At 38.3% G+C, this 20,555-nt stretch overlaps 1 protein-coding gene across 4 annotated transcripts in view; it reads left to right on the forward strand.

The window, feature by feature from the left end:
- The window catches only part of LAMA2 (laminin subunit alpha 2), a 345,325-nt gene that overhangs the window by 203,528 nt on the left and 121,242 nt on the right, over positions 1-20,555 (forward strand). For all 4 annotated transcript variants that reach the window (XM_048296906.1, XM_048296908.1, XM_048296907.1 and 1 more), the window contains exons 18-21: positions 3,360-3,446; positions 9,529-9,740; positions 15,269-15,375; positions 20,042-20,222. In XM_048296906.1, coding sequence (XP_048152863.1) covers positions 3,360-3,446; positions 9,529-9,740; positions 15,269-15,375; positions 20,042-20,222 — 587 coding nt within the window. The remainder of the gene's footprint in view (positions 1-3,359; positions 3,447-9,528; positions 9,741-15,268; positions 15,376-20,041; positions 20,223-20,555) is intronic.

Genomic DNA, 20,555 nt, shown 5'->3' on the forward strand with positions numbered 1-20,555 from the left:
TGCAAACAATTCAGATTCCTTCATGTGAAAAATAAACTTCTACCAAGTTCATGTCACTGTACAGATGTAGTGTGTCATGTTCTTTCTGAGTAACTGAGCGAGTGACTAATTGCATGTACAAATTATTATAAATAGCTGTGTATAGATTTTAATTCCTAAAGTATTTAATTCCTAACATTACATGACAGGACATTTAGGTTTCTAAGCTTAATACTTAGTTCCTGCTGCATAGAGAATATTGTCCATGTAATGAGCCTGTGAGATATGTTTCTATTAAAAAATAGGTTTTGTATTTTATAACAGTGTCTCATTTCTTTATGATGTTTACAGTGGCTCCCTTCACTGTTCTCACAGCACTTGGCTCTTTTTCTTTGCAATGCCACATAAAGTGGAGAGCTGTTCTGACCATTGTAGAAATGATGTGGTGATTGTGTTGTTCTTTAGTTGACTTCAGTGGATTTAGCTGCTGCTAATTCCCTTTCTTGTTTCCTAATGGCAGGAGTTTCCATATGCAGTCACTGAAGCCAATCATGTGCTTTCTGAAGCACGAGTCATAAATGGCTTGCCATATGTCAGCAAAGAGCACTTGGCCAAATCAGGAAACTAAAATTAAGTTGTCTAAGCTTGTTTTCTACATCCTGGGTTGTAGTCTCTTCTTTTTACATGTATCTCCATATATGTGCTTGTGTGATGCAGATGAGATCAATACCCATGTTATAAATGGTCTATGCAATGAACGCTTGACTTCTTTGTCCGATGTCTTCTTGTTAACGTACCACTTGTAGAAACTGTTCTAACATTCTAACATTTAAAACTCAAGCAGTTTCAAAGGAACTGTTTGGGTTTTTTTCCATAATTTCTAACAAATATAGATGTTTGGAATAATTATTGCTCTTCTCTTGACGTTGCCATAAATTTATTATGGGTAATGAAGGCTCTGACAGGAATGCTTTATCACTGGAAATGAGAGATAGATCTCTCACTCAGCCTGGGAAGGTCAGGAGTAATCTCATAGCAGGTGAACTAAGAATTTGGTTTGGTCTCAGAATTTTAGTATTTTCTTGGAGAATTAAATCACAAACATATTCTCAGGAGATGTTTCCTATAACATACTAGGAAGCATTTAGGAATCCCTGTCTCCCAGCATAGACTTATCCCATACATACCCATCCTGTGTATTCATACTTACCCTGTGTCCTGACTGGTATTAGTGTTGTTACCATGTATGAAAACTGTAAAGAGTGATGATAAATCAAGACGGGGACTACAGTTTTTTGAAGCTTGTTTTGACAAATCAATACTCACAGTTCATTAGTATTTAGCACTAGAGAGTAATGAGATTCTCAGTAATCAGGAAGATAAACTCCTCTTTTCTCAGCTGGCTATCATTATTTCCTTTACAGAATCCGATGGGAATTTCTCAATATATTAATGTTTAGTGTTGAAATATGGTCAAACTCTTAAGTCAGAGAAAGAATCAAGGAAGGAAGGTCTAAGCACAACCCTTAAAACATGGAAATTCTGCTATTCATCATTATTGCTTGGTAATAATAAGTACATTATCATTATCATTATTATCATCGTTATCATCCTTATAATTATTATCATTATTATATTTTAAATTTATGCAGTTAAATTGGGAGCTCTTGGTGGAACCTTGGTACAGTCAGTTTTGTACAATGCTATAATGAGCTGTGATAGCATCTCTACAGAGTTTCCCATGAAGCTCTTGGAAAGAGTGAGGTTGGGACTGACAAGCAGGAACTTACTTGAACTAAGTCAGGTGCTGCTGATTATATTCAATGATAATGTGTGCTTTCATTGCTATTATAGAATAGAATGAACAATTATTGTTTCTCCAACTCTTCATCCATTTGTGAATCTATTATTAAGTAAATGACATTGCAAAATGACACAAACACAATCCTTATGGGAAAGAGAGAAATCCCAGCACCTGTCTATTTTTATTGGACCTGACCTTCGCACATTTTTCTTACTGATCTCTCATATTTGTGGGATAGCACAGAAAAAAGAATAACTGAGGACAGATCACAGGATGGATGACTCCTGAGATGTGAGGTCTAGTCACCAGCAGCTAATCACATTAAGTGATGCTAATTAAGCTTTTCTGCCCTCCCTGGGCCTATTACTTTCCAGAAACTGTCATGCTATATCCTGCTTTAATATATCCAAGATTGGATTATGTCTATTTGTTATTATTGTAGCATGAACTCTTACCTTGAATATACCTTCCTTCTGATGTCTTTGTTGGAGCAATTCTATTGCTTCTGAAATTCTCTTCTCCTAGGTTACAAAGGATAATTTAGTATCTTTTTTCAGATAGGTGCTTTGTTTTCCCCCTTTAAATACTTACCCCACTGTGCACCTACTCACATTCTTTTAATTTCTTCTTTTTTTTCCTTTTTCTATTTTTCTATTTGGTTGACCAGAATTGATTACCATTATTTGGATGAGGCTTTATAAAGATGCTCATATGTCTCTGTCTCTAATAATCATTACAGAATTACAAAAGAACAGATTGCCTCTACTTCTGTGTAGTATCTTTTATTGTGTCAGGACATTTCTTCAGAAAAGTGTGTTAAGGGAGAGAGATTATGGAAAGCAAAATGCTAACAGTGAAGGAGCACAGTTCGGAGTTAAACACGGGCATTGAGAGGTGGAGCTTGCAAATGGCTAATGTATCCTTATTTATAAAAAAAGATAAAAAAACCCTGAACCAGCCCAAAATAATTAGAGCATAGCAAAGAGGTAAAGCTTTCTGGTCTGCAAACTATTCTTAAACTTCAACGTGCCTGTGTGGCCTGTTGCTTGAGGTCACTGGCACTTGATTAAACTCAAATACACTCTCTGGAAAGCTGTACCAGATATTTCCCATTTTGCCCCTCCCCTTTCTTGTTCACTGCACTCCTTTCACAGCTGAATATACACAAAGTTAACTGAGCTTTTAATCGGTTGTCCTTCAGAAAGATTTATATAGGGGCCACATTATGGCACAGACTGTTTTGCCAGGCCCTCGGGGGCACAAACAAACAGCTGTACATTCCTGCCTTTTTAATGGTATCCAGACCACTCGCTGGCAGGCTCAAGTCCCGTAATAACAGGCTATTGGGATGCTGCCATCCACTGCTCTATATTCAGTGTGGCAGAAATAGCAGAGTCATTCCAAATTCAGTTTGCTGGAGTCAAACTTAAGCCCCATGTCGTAGACCAGAATCACTTTTCCTGGGCACTGTTTTGCTAATTAACAATCTCTGAAGTGGGAAGAGAGCTATGCTCCTAACTATCTTTTCTTTATGTTCCTTCCTTGTCCCTCTTCTTTCTCAATATCAACAATACAGCTTCAGCCCAACATGTCATTTTGACCAACATCGTGGATTAATATGCGATGAGTGCCCAGCTGGCTACATGGGACCACGCTGTGAAAGGTGAGCAGGTACCATGCTTTTAGTCATATGAGACCCGAAACAAAAGTATTGATCACATGGAACTGTTCTACCTTTTTATTACCTCCCCTTCTCATCCCCATTCCTGGTCTGAAACTCACTGAAAAAATTCCTGTGCATTTTCCTCTGATATTGGATCCATGAATTTGTATTTTTCTTTTGCTTGTTTTATTGTTTTATGGTAAAATGTAAGGTTTCCAAGAAGCATTTGCTGATAAGTTAGAGTCTTTGTTAAAAAAGTTTCACCTAGCTTTTCTGTCACTCTTCTGAGATTTTTATAAACCTTTTGTCTCCTTTGTCATTTGAATGTTTAGAGCGTAGTGATTCAAATATGCAGTAAATACTGATGCTTCACTTAGAGAACTTAATATGCAGTGAAAATACAGCTCTTCTAGTAAGTTATTTATAGATTTTAATTATTTTTTAAAGTAGTATTTTACATTTTTGTTGCTTCTCATTTGCTGTTGCAGTCTTTATTTAGCGAGTAGAACAAGCTAGGCTTTAATGATAAAAGAAGATAATTCTTCTTTACCAAATACATAGAAAAGTTCAATATGTATTTCCTACACTTATTGCTAGCTTTACAAAGGCACTATGCTGAAAGGATCAAGTGGAGAATTTTAATGAAACAGAGAGCAAGTGTGAGTGCTAGTGCTAAGCTCCCAGGAACCCCCTTCCACAGGAGGTAAGACCACATAGGCAAGGGATATCACCACTATGTCTGCATGCCTTTAGTCCCTTGGGATTTCACATGGCTGGAACAGATTTCAAGAGCAGTTAGTGTGCCAGGGGACCGCTGCTAGTTGTTCAGAGGTCATGATGAATCAGTATTGGCTTTGTCTCCATGATCTCAGTCCCCTGTGACCCTGCCAATGACACCGTTTTAATAGGGGCCGGAGAAGCCAGATAACTGTGTAACACCTGGCTAGACAGTTAAGGGGCATGAAAACATGGCCCTTCTGTTTCCTAGTAGGCTTTTGCCGTTTGGCACTTCCATGAGTTGCTTGACAGATTTTTCAAGGCAAACCATAAAAAAAGGTAAGGCTTCTGAATGAAGATGTAAAATATTCAGGCTGGGATGAGGAGAATTAGGAATAAACCAAGAGTAAGAGACAACCAGAAAAGTAGAAACCTGACAATGCTCTGTGAATCTCCCTATATTCCCATCTTTCCAATTTACAACTACTTCCTTTTAAATCCTCTGTTGTGCTATATCTGTCCTGAAGTGAGAGTGCAGGCTATCACCTGTTTCCACCCATCATCACTGAGTCTGCTCCTGCTGCTGCTATTTCTGCCTGTCTTTTCCTGTCTGTCTGGGAAGTCATCACCTTCTTTCAGCTAGTGGGCTGTGAAGTTAATGACGGCAGGAATAAATCACATCAAGAGCACTTTGGTGGCAGTTTGTCAATGCAGGGTCATTGACAGCTTCCATTAGCAACAAGTGCTGTTTCTGAGTGGAGCACAGGCTGTAGATGCAGTAGGACAGAGTCTGAATAAATGGCTGAATTGGATTTTAGCCTGATCTCCTAAGGAAATGAGGCTACTGTGATCTTTTTGTGCATGCCTCTCTGGCTGCCTGCTAAGTCATCTGCACTTATAGGTCAATTTCAACCGAATTTGGCAGAAGGTAGGAGGTCTCAAAGATAATTGTTCCTGAAGGTTTTATGAAAAGAAGTGGCTGAATAGAGGTTAATAAATCAGGACATGTCATAGCTAAGGGGGAGAATACTGTGTGAACTCACACCTGATTAAACAGATAGAACAAGAGAGGTTACTAAATGTTCTGCCCGTAAGAAAACTTTCACAGGGCAAGGAAAAAGTACTGTTGTAGCCTGAGGGATTACTCCCTCCTGAATAGCAACATCCTGCAGCAAATAATCAGCCCTTAGCCTTGTAACCATGAGATATAAATCCATTGGAAATTAGGCTATTAATTCCAAAGCTCACAGAACTATTTGCTTTTAATTGTAACAGGTTGTTCTGAAATGTCTGCAGCTGTCAATAATAATGATCAGGAGAAAGCATGTTGCCTTTTGCTATTAGTAGTGGTTGTATAATTGCCGAGAGAGTTTACATGAAATTCTCTTTCATTTTAGCAACTACACAGTGACAAATGATCTGAGCCACATGATTCATTAGCTGAACAATGCTAAATTATCATGACATACTAAGTATCATGAAGTAAGGGTGCACAGCACTGTACTTATTTGGACTTAAAATATATCCTCTGTCCCCTAGGGAGATACATATATATGTCTGATTTGTAAAACATCAAAAAAAATTGCTACTTCTCTCACTGGAACTCTCAGGAAGATGGTGCCATAATTGCTCAATATTCTGAGGAGTCCAGCTCATAACACCATCAAAATAATTGCATATATAAACTGTGTTGGGAGTTATCACAGATCTATAATTGTATAGAGAGCCCAGCTTTCCCGTTTTATGTTTTTCCCAAACAAATTAGATGTTTTTTCCTTTGCTCACTGCTCACTTTTCTGAAGGCATATGAGGAAGGATGGACGTTCTCTTAACTTCATAGAAAGGATGTATGAGAATGACAAAAGGTTGTCATTTTAGCCCAGCACATTTATAGGATGATGACATACATTTTCCTCATACAGTCTTGCAAGGGAAAAGAAACAAAATATGTGAGAGTCTGGCTTTTCCTGTAGCACTCCATGATTTATGTACATGGTTCCAGTGACCTTTTCCTCCTGCAAAGGAGGGTCAGTGTCCCTCATGTGTGAGGAGAAGGGTGAGCTGACCCATGTCCTTTCTTCCCCCCACCTCCCCTACTCTTCAAGTCTAGCACAGAGTGCCACCAGCCACAGACTCTCATGAGTACTGTGGCTTCAAACTGCTGCTCACTGTAGCAAATAAAATTCTTCCACTAGTGCCAGAGCAGCAAGTCTGTGTTGCAGTACTGATAGGAAAAGGGTCAAACATTTCAGGAGATTTGATACAACAAATGTGTTACGCAGGATTTTTTGCAGCTTCTAAAGGTAGGCATTCTGACATTAGAAAATGCAAGATTTATAGTTGGTCCCACAACAGTAGCATCTGTGCTGTGCACCTGAGTTAAGATACCTCACTGTGTGCTCACAAGCCATTTCTCCACAGGGCTTTTGTCTGATTCTGTGCACAGGTTGAAGGCACATAAATTTCAAAGACTCCGCAAAAATAGTATTTCCAGACTTTAAAGTGTTTGGATTTGCAGGCTTAACTAGCTCTGTCTCAAGGGCTCTTTTTTCCAGTAAATATAAAGAAATGTATAAAATAGGCCTGTGTTTCTGTGCATATATGTGTATATACAAAGCACCATGCAGACTGCTGTGAGGAATATTAACTCCATACTGACCAGGCCCTGTAGACATTCATACACATATATTTAAGTAGTAGCCTTGTATTTGGCTCCATTTATATAAAACCGATGTCAGTCACCGACACCTGCATTTGAGAGTAGAAAATACGGACACAATCTTTTTTATCACTGCTTTTTACTCCTATTTTTGTTTATTTTTTAATCTCAGAGGTGTTATGCTGTAGTTAGCAGTCATTTATTTATACATGTGTTTTTTGTAATGCATAAAAGTAATTTTCCATGCCACATACTTATTGGTGTTTTTTAATCTAAACCTTGCCAAACACATAGTGCTTTGAACCTGAGAAAAGAAGCTGAAGTAGGAATGTCCTTAAGGGAATAAAGATGGAATTAAGGAAAGTTGATTTTTTTAATCCTTCCCTGCAACTTCAGGAGAAGTGGGAGAAAAAGAGGAAGAATTTACATAGATACATGTACACCGTTGTCTTTTAAGCTTTAACTGCTTTACCCCCACTTTCAGAATCATCTTCAGTTGGATTCAAGATTATTTATGTGCATAAGTAGACTATGGCTATGTGATGGTAGTGGGTTTTTCTAATTTTAATTATCAAAGTCTAAACTGATGAGGATACAAAGAATTATTGAGGTCTCCTGCTATTAATAGAAGGTGATTACTAGCAGTGCATTTCACACAAATCATTGGAGTATTCTTTCTGTGAACTGCTTGGTAAGTTTCTGTGAATGCTGTTAAATACAGAACTAACCCCTAAATGAAAGAGGAAAACAAACACGCATTAAGTGAAGTTAAATAGATTAGTAGGACCAAGAGATACAGATTTATGACAATCACACCAGTAGTAAATTAGCAAAGCGTGGGTTAACTTCAGACGTAATCTGGTTTAGGTAAAGTAAGATAACTGCATAAATTATCCAAATACTCTCCAGTTTTGATAAAACATGGCTGTTAATTGTTACATGTTAAGATACAGTCCTGGCCTTTGTAATTGAGATCTCATAACTGAAAAAAAGCCAATTTTTTTTTGCAAAATTAAGCTGAAAATTAGTCTTCTGTGGTTGCTGAGATATCCTCCATCAAGGAAAAACTTATCTCTTCCTTTGCAGAAAATAAAATAAATTGCTACGTTTATGACAGGTTCTGAAAATAAAATACCTGAATTATTCTAATGACAAGATTTTGATGTCTTGTTGCTATGAGGAGGTAATTTTGAGATATGACTGTGCTACAGGAGTGGGCTAGATTGTGGAAATTTTACTCATGGTCTTGAGTGCTTACATGCACCAAACCACTGGACTATTTATATATATTATTCATCTATGGTCTGCATCGTGAATATTTTCAGAGGATTGAAAAAAATCCTATTTTGTGCAAAATTACAGAAAACTGTTCAATTAGTTCCCATTATTTTTTCCTCCCTGCTCTCAGTTACCCAGTTTTTACAATCTTTGTAATCTTTGCTGAAGATATTTAATAATATTTAGTACATGTTTAGACAGATTTGCTTAGGGTCCAGTTAAAAGCTCTATGTGATATTCTGGAAGCAAGGAGAAGGATGAACTTGAGGCACACAAAGGGACAAGAGTGAAGGCGTAGTGGAACTCTGCATTTCTGTATTAGGATGATACACAAAATCTTTCTGCAACCATGCCATCCAGTACTACTAGAAAATAGAGAGAGTATCTGTGTACATTAAAACTGAATTCAAGATGACTTTGAAATAGTAGGAAAAATTAGTTTGTGCAATGTGTTTTATGTACTTTCTGTTTTCTTAATACTAATTGGAGTTCATCTGAGGTGTGCATGAATAAATTCATTAGCTAGAACTGTGCAATTTTTCTTTTCTTTTTCTTCGCTATCTACAAGCTGCTCTTACTATGAAGTGTGAGCAAATGTAACAGAAAGGGAAAGCAGACCAGAATATAAATAGGAAATAGGCTGTGAGATGAGTAGAAATTTGCTTTTAATACAGACTCATGTTAGATTCACTAACCTGTTTTACACTGTGCTCACAGAAAATTGCAGGTGGGCAAGGTGGATAAGAATGTGATACTTTCAAACAATTCTCTTAAAATATAAAAGGTATAGTACACAACAACATAGTTCCTGTGATATTGAGCAATCTTTTTGTTACCCACATTTACACAGAGATTAGCAATCCATTAATTAAGCAAATTTGACCATGTAGTAGATATGGGGAAGTTTAAATTGGGGGGGCGGATCTTGTTAGGTAAACAAATTTATGTCTGTATTACATTCTAAAGGTGTTTTTCTAAACTAAAGACGTTTTAAAGGTAGAGGGAAAAAAATAATCAGGCTTGCTGGTGATTGAGTACAGCACATGTATACATAATGTGCTGAAACACAAAGTATATCTAACATAGAGGTATAGAGTAGTTTGGGTTTGGGAAAGGACCTTTCAAGGTCACGTAGTCCAACCCCCCTTCCTCTAGAGTGTCACTAAGATTTCTTGCTATGCTTTGTCTCACCTTCAGTGCAGTGACAAGATTTTTTGCCTACTGAAGTCTAATTACTAGCAGAACTGGCAGGATTTCAGCTGGTACTGTATCTACAATGTTAAAAAAGAGAAGGAGAGAGAAAGAAAAAAGATGCATAAGACACACTTGAGAGAAGATCAAATCATTTTTGGTGATTAGGGAGGCAACAGAATTAAATATTTCTCAGGATTATTTAAAGGCCCTAACTGATGATGTCTTTTACCTTAGGTGTGCAGAAGGCTATTTTGGACAACCTCTAATACCAGGGGGATCGTGCCAGCCATGCCAGTGTAATGACAACCTTGACTTCTCTGTTCCTGGCAGCTGTGACAGCTTGTCTGGTGCTTGTCTGATATGTAAGCCAGGTACAACAGGCCAATATTGTGAGAGGTGTGCTGATGGGTATTTTGGCGATGCTCTTCATGCAAGGAACTGTCAACGTAAGTCACGAACTTTTTACAGCTCCTGACAGTATTGATCTATCTATAACTTTGTTCCTGAGAGGAAGACTGTGCCTCTGTATGTGTGAGCAAGAGAATGATACAGCGTACTTACAGCTCTAATAATGACACTGTGCATCTGCATCTGGAAAGGAGGCGTTAAAGTAAATAGAAAGAAAAACTTATTTAAAAAGCTCTAGGTGAAGCAGACATGGAAAAACACTGAGCACTGCATGGGTGCAAAAGGTTATACTAAATGTCAGATCTACAAAAATAAATACAAATAAATGAAAACTATTCACTAAAAAATGCTATAAGCTACCCAGAAAAATCCTGTTCCCTTGTGAGATTGAAAGGAGGGAGCGATGTTTCGGTTTCAGGGTCCAACTCTGGCAGCATTTGTAACCTGTTTCCCACTTATATTACCTCAGTAAGGGTTGGGAGGTGCTGCTGCTTACAGGTCAAAATTCTCCGACCTGCAAATCAGACCCTAAAATCTCCTAAAGCACTAGATGATTTTTCTAAAGTGCTCTGGAGGAAAATACCTGGCACTGCAGCAAGCTACCAATTCTCAGCTGAGTGGTGGCATGTTATTCAAATATCAGCCCCAGCATGTACTTCCCCATAGTGATTGCAAAAAATTATTCAGTGGAGATGAAAGATTTGGTAGGAACAGGAGCTTTTCTTGCTGTAGGAGTCAGTGGCTCTCTCTGAGCCATTGCTGGCACATTTCAGAATGCAGAACAAGTGCTTTTAACTTAAAAAACATTCCTCATGTACCCTTCCTTGCCATTCTGAGAAGTGGAATAAAACAGGTCACAAACCGTCCTGAAAGAGCCGAGCATTTTATTTCACTGTCACAAGGATTTATTCCTGTTTGGTCCTTTATAATAAACACAAGAGTAACTCCACTGAGTGCAAAGGTGTTATAGCAGCATAAAATTGTGCAAGTAAGAGAGCTGGGGTACTGTCTTATTGCTCTGTGTGTAGGAACATGGGGACCATGTCTGCAGTATGTGCTGTGAGCAGAGAAGTCTGAGGCAGTGGCATCCATTTCCAGAATTTGCCCTATTAGTGATTTGCAGTCTAAAAGTGAAAATACTAGGTTGTGTTGGACCTCCTGAGAGTGTGTGGGAGCCAGTGAGATGCAGAACATCACCAAGTTTCTCAGCTAAGGGCGATAAACACTGATGTACACAAAGTCATAGATAACCATGAATACAAACGTGTGTAAGTGCTTTCTGTACCTACTTTACACAATGCCTGAAAAAATTTGGACAATCATATATATTCTCTCCATAAGTTAACAGTTCATAATGAATGATGTAATATAAGTTAGAATGTTAGGTGTGTAAAGTGATTTAAGAAGAAGTGTATTTCAAAAATCATAGCTTCCAGGAGCTTGTCACCATTATTGAGTCATCGAGAGGGCTGGTGCTTTGACCATTTCCACAGTAGTGACAGGTCCATGGGAAAGAGATTTTATATGAGGAGCATTTGCAAAACATACAATCTAAAAAATATATTAAAAATAAATACATGTTTAATGTTGAATTACAAGCTTTGCTTTTTTTGTTAATATCATTGAAAGAAGAGCCCCCTAATGTATTCATATCCTTGTGCTTGCAGTTACCTTGTATTCATCGACTCTCTGCCTTTCATGTGGGTTTTCTTCTCTGCGTATGATTTTTTATTTCCTTTGCAGACTTCTATGAAGTTTGCCCTGCAGCTACAATATCAGAGGGACTGTGCCTTTACTTTGTTGTTTTCAATTTTGTTCCTTATTAAAAAGCCAAATCCAAGAGTATTGCAAAGCATGAATTTGCTTTCAAATTATTGTTTGAAATGGTTTTTACTCTTTCTCAGTACAGTGCTGTTGTGTGCATTAACCATTTCAAATGACAGTACAGCTTTATATCATCATAGCATCTCTGAATTTTTTTGGTGTATCTTAACAAAACCATAAATCTAAAAACAACAAGCAAATGTCCTTATTTGATTTGATTCTAGTAGATTGTTTTTTGAAGTGAAACAGCTCCATGTGCCGAAGCAAATACCTGGAGGTTGAGCTAATGATAATAGAGGTCAGTGTCACAACATGAATTAAAGCAAATATTCAAGTTTGCCTGTGTTTCAGTTTATAGGTACTACTGTTATAGGAGAATAAGTGTGGGGCTTGATCATAAATACAAGCTCATAAATATTTATAGAAATCTAGAGAGAATGAAGGATCTTGACCAGTGTCATTTTGGAAGAAAGTAAGACAAATTTCTCCAACAGGCTGCATTGTATTATAACAACCATTTGGAGGTTTGGACAAGAGCTAATTTTCCCAGTAGAGGTGAATGAATGGGAAAGCTCTAGGTGAGATAAATGCAATTTATCAGATTGAGTAACAGTTTATTAGATTAATATCCCTGACTGTATGTTTCTTCTGAATGTACGTACTGCCAGAGCCAAGAAAAACAATCAAAATCCTGATATTCCAAATTCTCTCTTACCACTGCATTGCACTCAGTCATCTGTGACTGAGTTAAGGCACCATGGAGTGCTACTTGCTTTAACATGTAATATAAATAGGACAAACTCATCTATTCATAAAATCAGTGTAAGTTTTCTTTTTGATTCTTGTGTTCTCATATGCCTGATAAGCATAAAAAATTCAAATCAGACTGAGCTTGGGTTTTGAGGTCTGTATAAAAAGATTGGTGAAATATTTTTAATTTGAATGGAGGATTGTAGTTTGTTGAGTCTGAGCTTTGGCATCATCTTTCCCCACTGACCATTTTAATTAGATATATACTCAAAACATACATGTATGTGATACTTATCACCTTGTATGGTTTGGAGTGTCAGCAGTTTTAAAACATGAGCATCAGGGTGAAGAGGTCTGTGTACAAGACAAAAGAGGTAAATTATAGGTTTGTTTAGTATTGAAAGCTGAGAGTGAAAGGAAAAGATAAGCAATGTTAATTACAGCAGAAAGGTCTTTTAATTTTTACTTTTTGAAAATATATTGCAAAACAGAAGATCAAAATCTCTGAAGGTGTTACATGACTGGTATGAACAGCAGAACCAGAACATTTTTGTTACTTATTCCAGAATTTTTGCAAACATTTGAGAAACATTCATTTGCCATGAACAGAATCACAAGTCTTAAAGTTGCTTTCATTGAAAGAAGCAACTTTTTCGTAACACCTCAAAAGCAGGGAGAAAAATTGCACACCAATCCTTTTAATTTATAAGTGGAAATTGTAAATTACAAGTCCAATGAAGTAATGAGGTAGGTTCTATTGTAATAATCTATATATAGGAAAAATATAACTGCCTTGTCTCACATAGCACCTTCTGACATGCAAGTATGCAACTGCCATGTGTTCACTCTTGGGACTCTTAAGTGTTTCTTAAAATGAGGGTGTCAGGTTGAGAAAAAAAAACAACATATGCAGATAGGGCACTGCAGGAAGGCAAAATGCAGACTGGAGCCCAAATTTACAGAATAGATTGATAATTGGTATAGAGATGTGGGTTCATTCCCCTCTGAGGGGGAAAAAAAATGAATGTTTAGGAGCCAGCTCATGCTGATGGAATCAGTGACTGCATGGTTATAGTCCCTGTGACACCAATCACATCCCTGTTCTCTACTGCGAGTGCTAAGGGCTTTTATCCAAATCTCTGCGTGCCAAAAGGATTGAAGAACTCAAAGGTTCTTGTGGTGGTTGAAGAACATAAAGGGAGATAGACATCTTCCCCAAAATTTGTCTTCTCCTAAAACATAAGAATTTAGGAGCCAGAAGCATTGCCGTTTTGCTCAAAAAACAGCATTGTCTTTGCCTTTTTAAATCTATAAAACAGCACTGTGATGAGTTAGACTGGTCAGTTGGGTCCCATTCCCTCTGGGAACTGTGATGCTGTTGCTGAGACAGAAATCCTGGAGAGTCATGGTAGCAGATAATCCTTGGTATGTTTTTCAGTGCAGCCTAGGGCATGAGAGCATTACTGCCCCTGTAGTCAGTCAACCTTATACTGGGTTCTCAGCCTGCCAACATTTCCTGACATCTACATTAATGGGGAGGGAATTCCAGGACAGCAGAACCATCATGTTAAGTGGTGGGATAGTGATCCTCTACAGGCCAAGTGGAGAGGACCATTCCAGATTTTGTTGACCACCCTCACTGCAATCAAAGTCACTGGCAAAGGACCTGGATTCACTACTCCAGAGTTAAGAAGGCTTCTGCTCCTGAAACAACGGAGAAAACAGAGACTGATACAAACGAAGCTGATGTAGTTATAAATGATTCTTTTCCTGTGCTTGTTATCTACACAGCTGGTAACCCTGACTAAGGTTTGGAACCAAAATATGCATATGATTCTAGTCCAAAGTGTATCCAAAGACATTCATTTGGATAAAGAGCTAACAATTGACATGTAAACCAAAGTGGAAAGATCAGCAAAGTTTGTTTATAATTTTAGAACCAACTCAGATCTTACATTAGATAGCATTCAAAGATAACACACTGAGCTCTGATTATATCTTCCACACTCTGATTTCATGGTTACTAAACTGGCCCTGGATTAAAGAATTGTTCACAGTAGTTGTAATTATAATTCTTGTTTATATATACTATTGTTAGATGTGTACTGCTCTTAGAGTAGATATTTAGAATAGAGTCTCAAAAAGGTAGAGGCCTTGTCAAGCCTCTGAAGGGGGGAAATGATGCCTTAGGTTTTAACTTTTATATTTTTCAAATCCTGGACTGCCTAGTGTGTAACTCTGAAGCTTCTTGTAGCCTGTTAGCTGCTGTTCTCTCATGCTGGTTAGACATACCAAACCCCCTCTAGGTTTGCTTTTCAAGGACACCAGGCCCCAAAATATGTAAACTAAAAGCCTTTGAGAGGAGGGGCAAACTTGGGGTAATTACATCATTAACTGAAGTTATCATTGGAGAATTAACCCTGATATGCAAATGGATCAAACTTACAAAAGTGTGAAGAACCCATGACCCAGCATCTGTCTTGGGTGTAGCCTTTGGACTGCCCAAGGTGTACCTTTGAAGGCCCTTCAAATAAATACCTACTTTTATTTTCTTATTTTTGTTCAGCCTCTGGTTTTAGGTAGCCACATAAAGTCATCAGAGCAGTAACACTCTCACTGGCTGTAGCTACATCCTGTACACACCCTGGGTAAGGGTCTGTACCATTTTTGTATTTTTCTCTCATCACTACCCTGCCCACTCCAAGTCTCTGGACATGTATTTAGTAATCTGCCCTCAACACCCTGCTTGGATCTGAGAGGAGCATCTAAAACAAGCTGTTAATGAACTTGAGGCAAAATTTCTGACTGCAATAATTTGGAGAAAAATTCCACATTAATATGGGCAGGTTAATGTGTCCATGTATGGGAGCAACACCTTCTGCTTTACCCAGGCCAGGTGTTTCTCAGGGTGGCAAAAGCTGCACTGTAAACATTTGGCTATTAGATTTAGCTTCAGGAGACACATTAACATCTCCTCCTTCTTCCTCTGCAGCCTGTCACTGTCACATGAATGGCTCCTTCTCGGAGATCTGTGACTCTCGGACGGGCCAGTGCGAGTGTAAAGCCAACGTCATCGGGCGCCGCTGTGACATCTGCAAAGTGAGTGACCAGAAATGGGGTTTCCTTTCAGCTTTCCTCCCTGTTTGTTGTAACTAAATACCATTTGGTTCTGGATAAGCTTTTTTCTGATGTTTGTTTCTCACTTAACATATATAGATTGTTCTTATGTAGAGAAAGGTAAAATGGTTGCTTTTTAAGTGTTTTCTAATGGTTTTCTAGAACAGAACACAAGACATTGCATTTACATGAAATGAATGCATTTTAAGTCTCACTTTAAGTACATTTGTATACATAGTATACAACATAGTATACGCTTTATATTTTGAATGCTTGACTTAAAAAAATTAGTTAAAAATATTGCAGCTATGGGAGCTAATCCCTCTATGAAGAAAGCTGCAAAATGTCTGATAGCATCTGATGTTTATTTTTTTTTAAAAAGCAGAGTGCTAGTTTAGCTCTGCTGGAATGTTCTGCTTTTATGTTTTTTTTCTTAGGGTTTCTTCTTGTGTTGTCCAAACAATGTATTATTTTTTGGTGAAAGTGTTTTTTGCCTTGACATTGTTTTCCTGTCTCATAAATCACTGCAGAGAAATATTGTTTCATAAACTTTCACAGAGCTGTCTTCAGGCAGCTAAGGAATATGCTATAGCTGGCTGCACGTTTCTCTAGTTCAACATAAGGACTCATGAGTTAGGCCTGTGTCCTCAGAACACCTCCACTTGTGTGTAATTTAAAGCACATAAATAATTCTGCAGAAATCAAAAGGATCATTTTCACCCTTTAAAATTATGTCATTTCTTAAGTGGTTTGCTCACACTCCATTTTCAACGGTATTTAAAGAGTCTGTTCAAAGAAAAACTGCTGGTATCAGTGGAATTTGCAGATTTCATAAGGTACCCAGCAAATATCTCAAGCTCATTAATACAGTACTGGTGGTTAATTGGAATTAATCTTTGTTTACTTCAGTGTTTACTCCTGTCTTTATTCCTGTACTCTTTTATGTGGTGTAGTTTCCTTATCTTCACTTTCTAACAGTGTTTACTTTTCATTCTTAAAGCCCAACTACTTCTGGGCCCCAGAAAAGCTGTTTTGTATACCCTGTGGCTGCAGTGCTTTAGGATCCGTGTCACTGCAGTGTGACACGTTGGGAAGATGTATCTGCAAATCAGGATTCATGGGCAGACGCTGTGAAATCAGCAGACAGGTGCCTAAATTGCAAGAAAATGCAGGAAGCAGTCAGCAGATTCGAGTACCCCCCCGGAGGTGGGGCACCAGCAGTGCCAGTGGGTGCCCACGAGGTGCTTACCGGCCTGCAGTTCTGGTAATGAGAAACTCTGCTTTGCATGGGCTGAAGTCTCCTGTTCACTTGTGTTTGGAGCTCACACAGATTGCTTGGTTTTTTTTAATTTTTAACACCCATGTTACAGTATAAGAAATTCTCAAGAAACAGACAGGCTTGGAAGACAAGCACCATTTTAGGATGCTTCCCCAGTCCTAAGGGCTTCATCATGCAAGTGGTGGTACCAGCAAGAAGTCACATACCAGAATAAGTCCCAAAACAGCACCATCAACAGCAGAATGCACAAAATGCATGGAAGATGTACATAAATCAATGGAATCGGTGGGATTTTCTTGGACTTTGCAGCATAAGACTTCCTTTTCTAACAATTCAAAAATCAATAGCTTAAGGAGTTTGCAAGAAGGATCAGCCTTAGAGGCAAAGAGTTAAGATCTAATTTTAAAATACTGAACATAACTGGTGTTAAAAGTTCTCATTAGTGAATATGGCCAGTTATCTGAGCCATTTTTAACTCAGTGCAGTGCCAGTTATGTGAATGTAATGCCCAAAATGGCAACTGTTAATTCCTTATCACAGACCAACAAAGCAACTTATTTACTAAAATTAAGTAATTATGATACAACTATTTCTGACAGAGCAGTATTTTAGGAATGTTGTTTGTTCTCCCTGCAACTCAAAACCTCCACACTTACCACACCCTGTTTGAAAAACACCTGGCAGTGTTTTTCATCCTCAACTAGACTCTGGGACCCATGCTGTATTTTTTCATATGGATTTCCTTGGAGAAATTTGTTTTTTCCCATTAAGAATGTATTAGGTTACTGTGTTGCCCACACAGGACACTGATGGAGACACAATATAATGACATACTCAGAAAATTCGCTGTATTTCCTAACTGTAATCTAGGATCTTATTTCTTGTTCAGTAAATGTGATTCTTAGAATTTCTGTGTGTAAACAAACTTTGTTGAGAACTTTAACTTGGAGGTTCATCTTGGGGTTTGCATGACTGATCAAAATGTCTTTGTGTGCAGCCTTCCTCACAGAATTCAACCCAGCATGGTGGTGGTCTTTTCCAACTTAACACAATGTGGAGTGCTAGTATCAGACTTTTTCTGACTGTCACCCTTATAAACAGAATTTATTAGATGCTAGCAAACTTTATATTGAGAACTGACATGCATGCTGTGCATTGGTTACTTCACTGCATTACTCTGAATGTCTGTCCTGAGATTGTGCATATTCCCATTTCTGTGTGTTTCTTCCTATGTAAAAGAAATCCTCAGATATAGTCAAGTTGTTTATGGATGCTTGAATTTAATGAAATGAGTTTGACTATCTGTTTCTCTCTGATACACCAGGTTTTGTTAGGCAGGTGCATGAAATTTGCGAAACATTTCAATATAGAATTTGGAAATGAAAATCAGTCTAATTCTTTATTACATGTATAGTCAAGCATTTTCTTAGGTTCATATGATTTTCAGGGCAAATTCTGACCACAGATGTGCTCCTGTATTCTGACACCTATCAGCAGATTCTCTGTGTGAGCGCGGAACTTCTGTATTAACTTCAGAGATCAGATTTCAGGAGTTTTCCATGGAAAGCTTCTGAAGTTTCAGGGAATTCACCAATACAAGAGGTTAGGGGTTCCACTGTGGAACAAATCCATATAAACAAGTAGTCATAGAATCATTACATTTGGGAAAGACCTCCAAGTTTTTTGAGTCCAACCTTTGTCTGATCAACCACTTTGTCAACTAGACCATGGCACCAAGTGCCATGTCCTGTCATTTCTTGAACAACTCCACCACTGCCCTGGGCAGCCTGTTCCAATGGCTGACCACCCTTTCAGTGAATAAATTGTTCCCTTTGTCCAACCTGAGCATCCCCTGGCACTGCTTGAGGCTGTGTCCTCTTGTCCTGTTGCTGGTTCCCTGGGAGCAGAGGCTGACCCTCACCTGGCTGCAGCCTCCTTTCAGGCAGTTGTAGGGAGAGAAAGTTCCCCCTGAGCCTCTTCTTCTCCAGGTTAAACACCCCCAGCTCCCTCAGGCACTCCTCATAAGACTTGTGCTCCAGGCCTTTCCCCAGCTCCTCTGCCCTTCTCTGGACACGCTCCAGCCCCTCAATGGTTTTTCTTGTTGTAAGTGGCCCAGAACTGGACACAGCACTAGTGCTTAGTACAGAGGGACAATCACTGCCATGGTCAAAGCCAGCATAGGTCCGTTGATTTGAAGATCTACTGATTTATAGTAGATGAAAATCTAACACCTCATGCCTGGATCACAAAGTAGCACATTATAAATTAAATATTTTCCACATTGTTCCATGTATATTCATTAGCAGTGATCTTTTTAATAACTCATTTTTAACATTCTGCTTTTCTAGCAAACTCTCTGATATATTTTATTATTAATGTTTTAATATCAATTTCAAGTGAAGTTATTAATATAATTTGGATTTCAGTATTCTCTGAAAATCATCATGCCTGAAAAAAAAGGTAGAGAAGTACTCCCGTTTTAAAGCACTCTAGTTCAAGATTCAGTTCATATTTTGAATATCAAGTATGGTTTGTTCCAAGGAGCCTCTGATGGTTGGTGCAGTGAAACCCACAAAGTCTTTTGGTTGAAAGCTTTGTGCAGAACTCCATATCACAGTATACAAATGAGTTCTTTGTTTTTTGCACTCCACTAGTGAAGTTAAGGAGGAAATTTATTACTATAGTCTATAGTTGATAACATTTACTCTGGTTCTGTAGAAACTTTCTACTGATCACTGCAAAAAAGAAAGAAAAGGAAGAAAACAGAAGAGAAACAGAGGCCTCATCCAGAGTTTTTATCTTTAAAAAATCCCCATTATTTGTTTGTATTGTACACATTATCTCTATGTTCTCCTGAAGTTATTCCTATATATCATTCTAAAAAATTGCCCTTGAGTTACTGTATACAGATATTGCCTTTGCTCAGAGGAGATAAAATCTAGTTGTTCAGAGGCTTTCCAGTTGAACTGATCTCCATTCATAGCTAAGAATTTGAATTCACTCTCTTAGCAGCAAGCTCTTCCTGACATAACCTTACAGCCAGAGACAGGGTATGTATATGGTGCTGGCATACATTCCATTCTAAGTGAGAATTGTAGTTAGGGAAACACAGCCTCATAAGAAGTGTGTTACATTGCAGACATACATTATAGCATCAGGTAACATTCTGAAATCTTTATTCTTTCTCAGCAGTGTAGGGCATTTAGTGCCCTTGCTCCAGGGTTTTACCACTACAATTTAATCTGTTAAAAGCAGTATTTCAGTGATGAAGAGGAAAGAGCAACCCTGATCTCCCTACACTCTCAGCATTTCCTCTTTTCTCCTGGTAATCGTTCCATGTACTAACTGCTCTTCCTCGCTCTGTGGCAGCCTGGAACATTTGGCTTACAATCTTCCCGAGGCTGTGTTCCCTGCAACTGCAACTCTTTTGGTTCCAAGTCCTTTGACTGCGATGGAGACGGACAGTGCTATTGCCAGCCTGGAGTGACAGGAAAGAAGTGCGACCGCTGTGCACATGGGTTTTACAACTTTGAAGAAGGAGGCTGTACTCGTATGTAAATGTTTTGCACCCAAGCACAGATTGATTGATTTATTTGTTTGTTTACTTATTTATTCCTAAGATTCTGGTTTGGCTAATTCTGGATTGCCTAACAAATTTTCCTGGCAGTTAGGGTGTTCATAGACAGCATTGTACATCATTCACCTGGTGAGGATGGTGATTGGCAAAAATGAAAGACCCAAGCAATTTCTACTATTTTATGGGCAGTTTATGGCTAATCTACTACATTTAGAAGGAACAGGAATGTAATTTACTCCAAGTAGTGTCTGCCAAAAGAATTCTATGAAGTTTCTCTAATTTAGTTAAGGGTACCATAGAACTCTG

This window comes from Corvus hawaiiensis, chromosome 3, assembly GCF_020740725.1.
Source record: "Corvus hawaiiensis isolate bCorHaw1 chromosome 3, bCorHaw1.pri.cur, whole genome shotgun sequence".
NCBI lineage: Eukaryota > Metazoa > Chordata > Aves > Passeriformes > Corvidae > Corvus > Corvus hawaiiensis.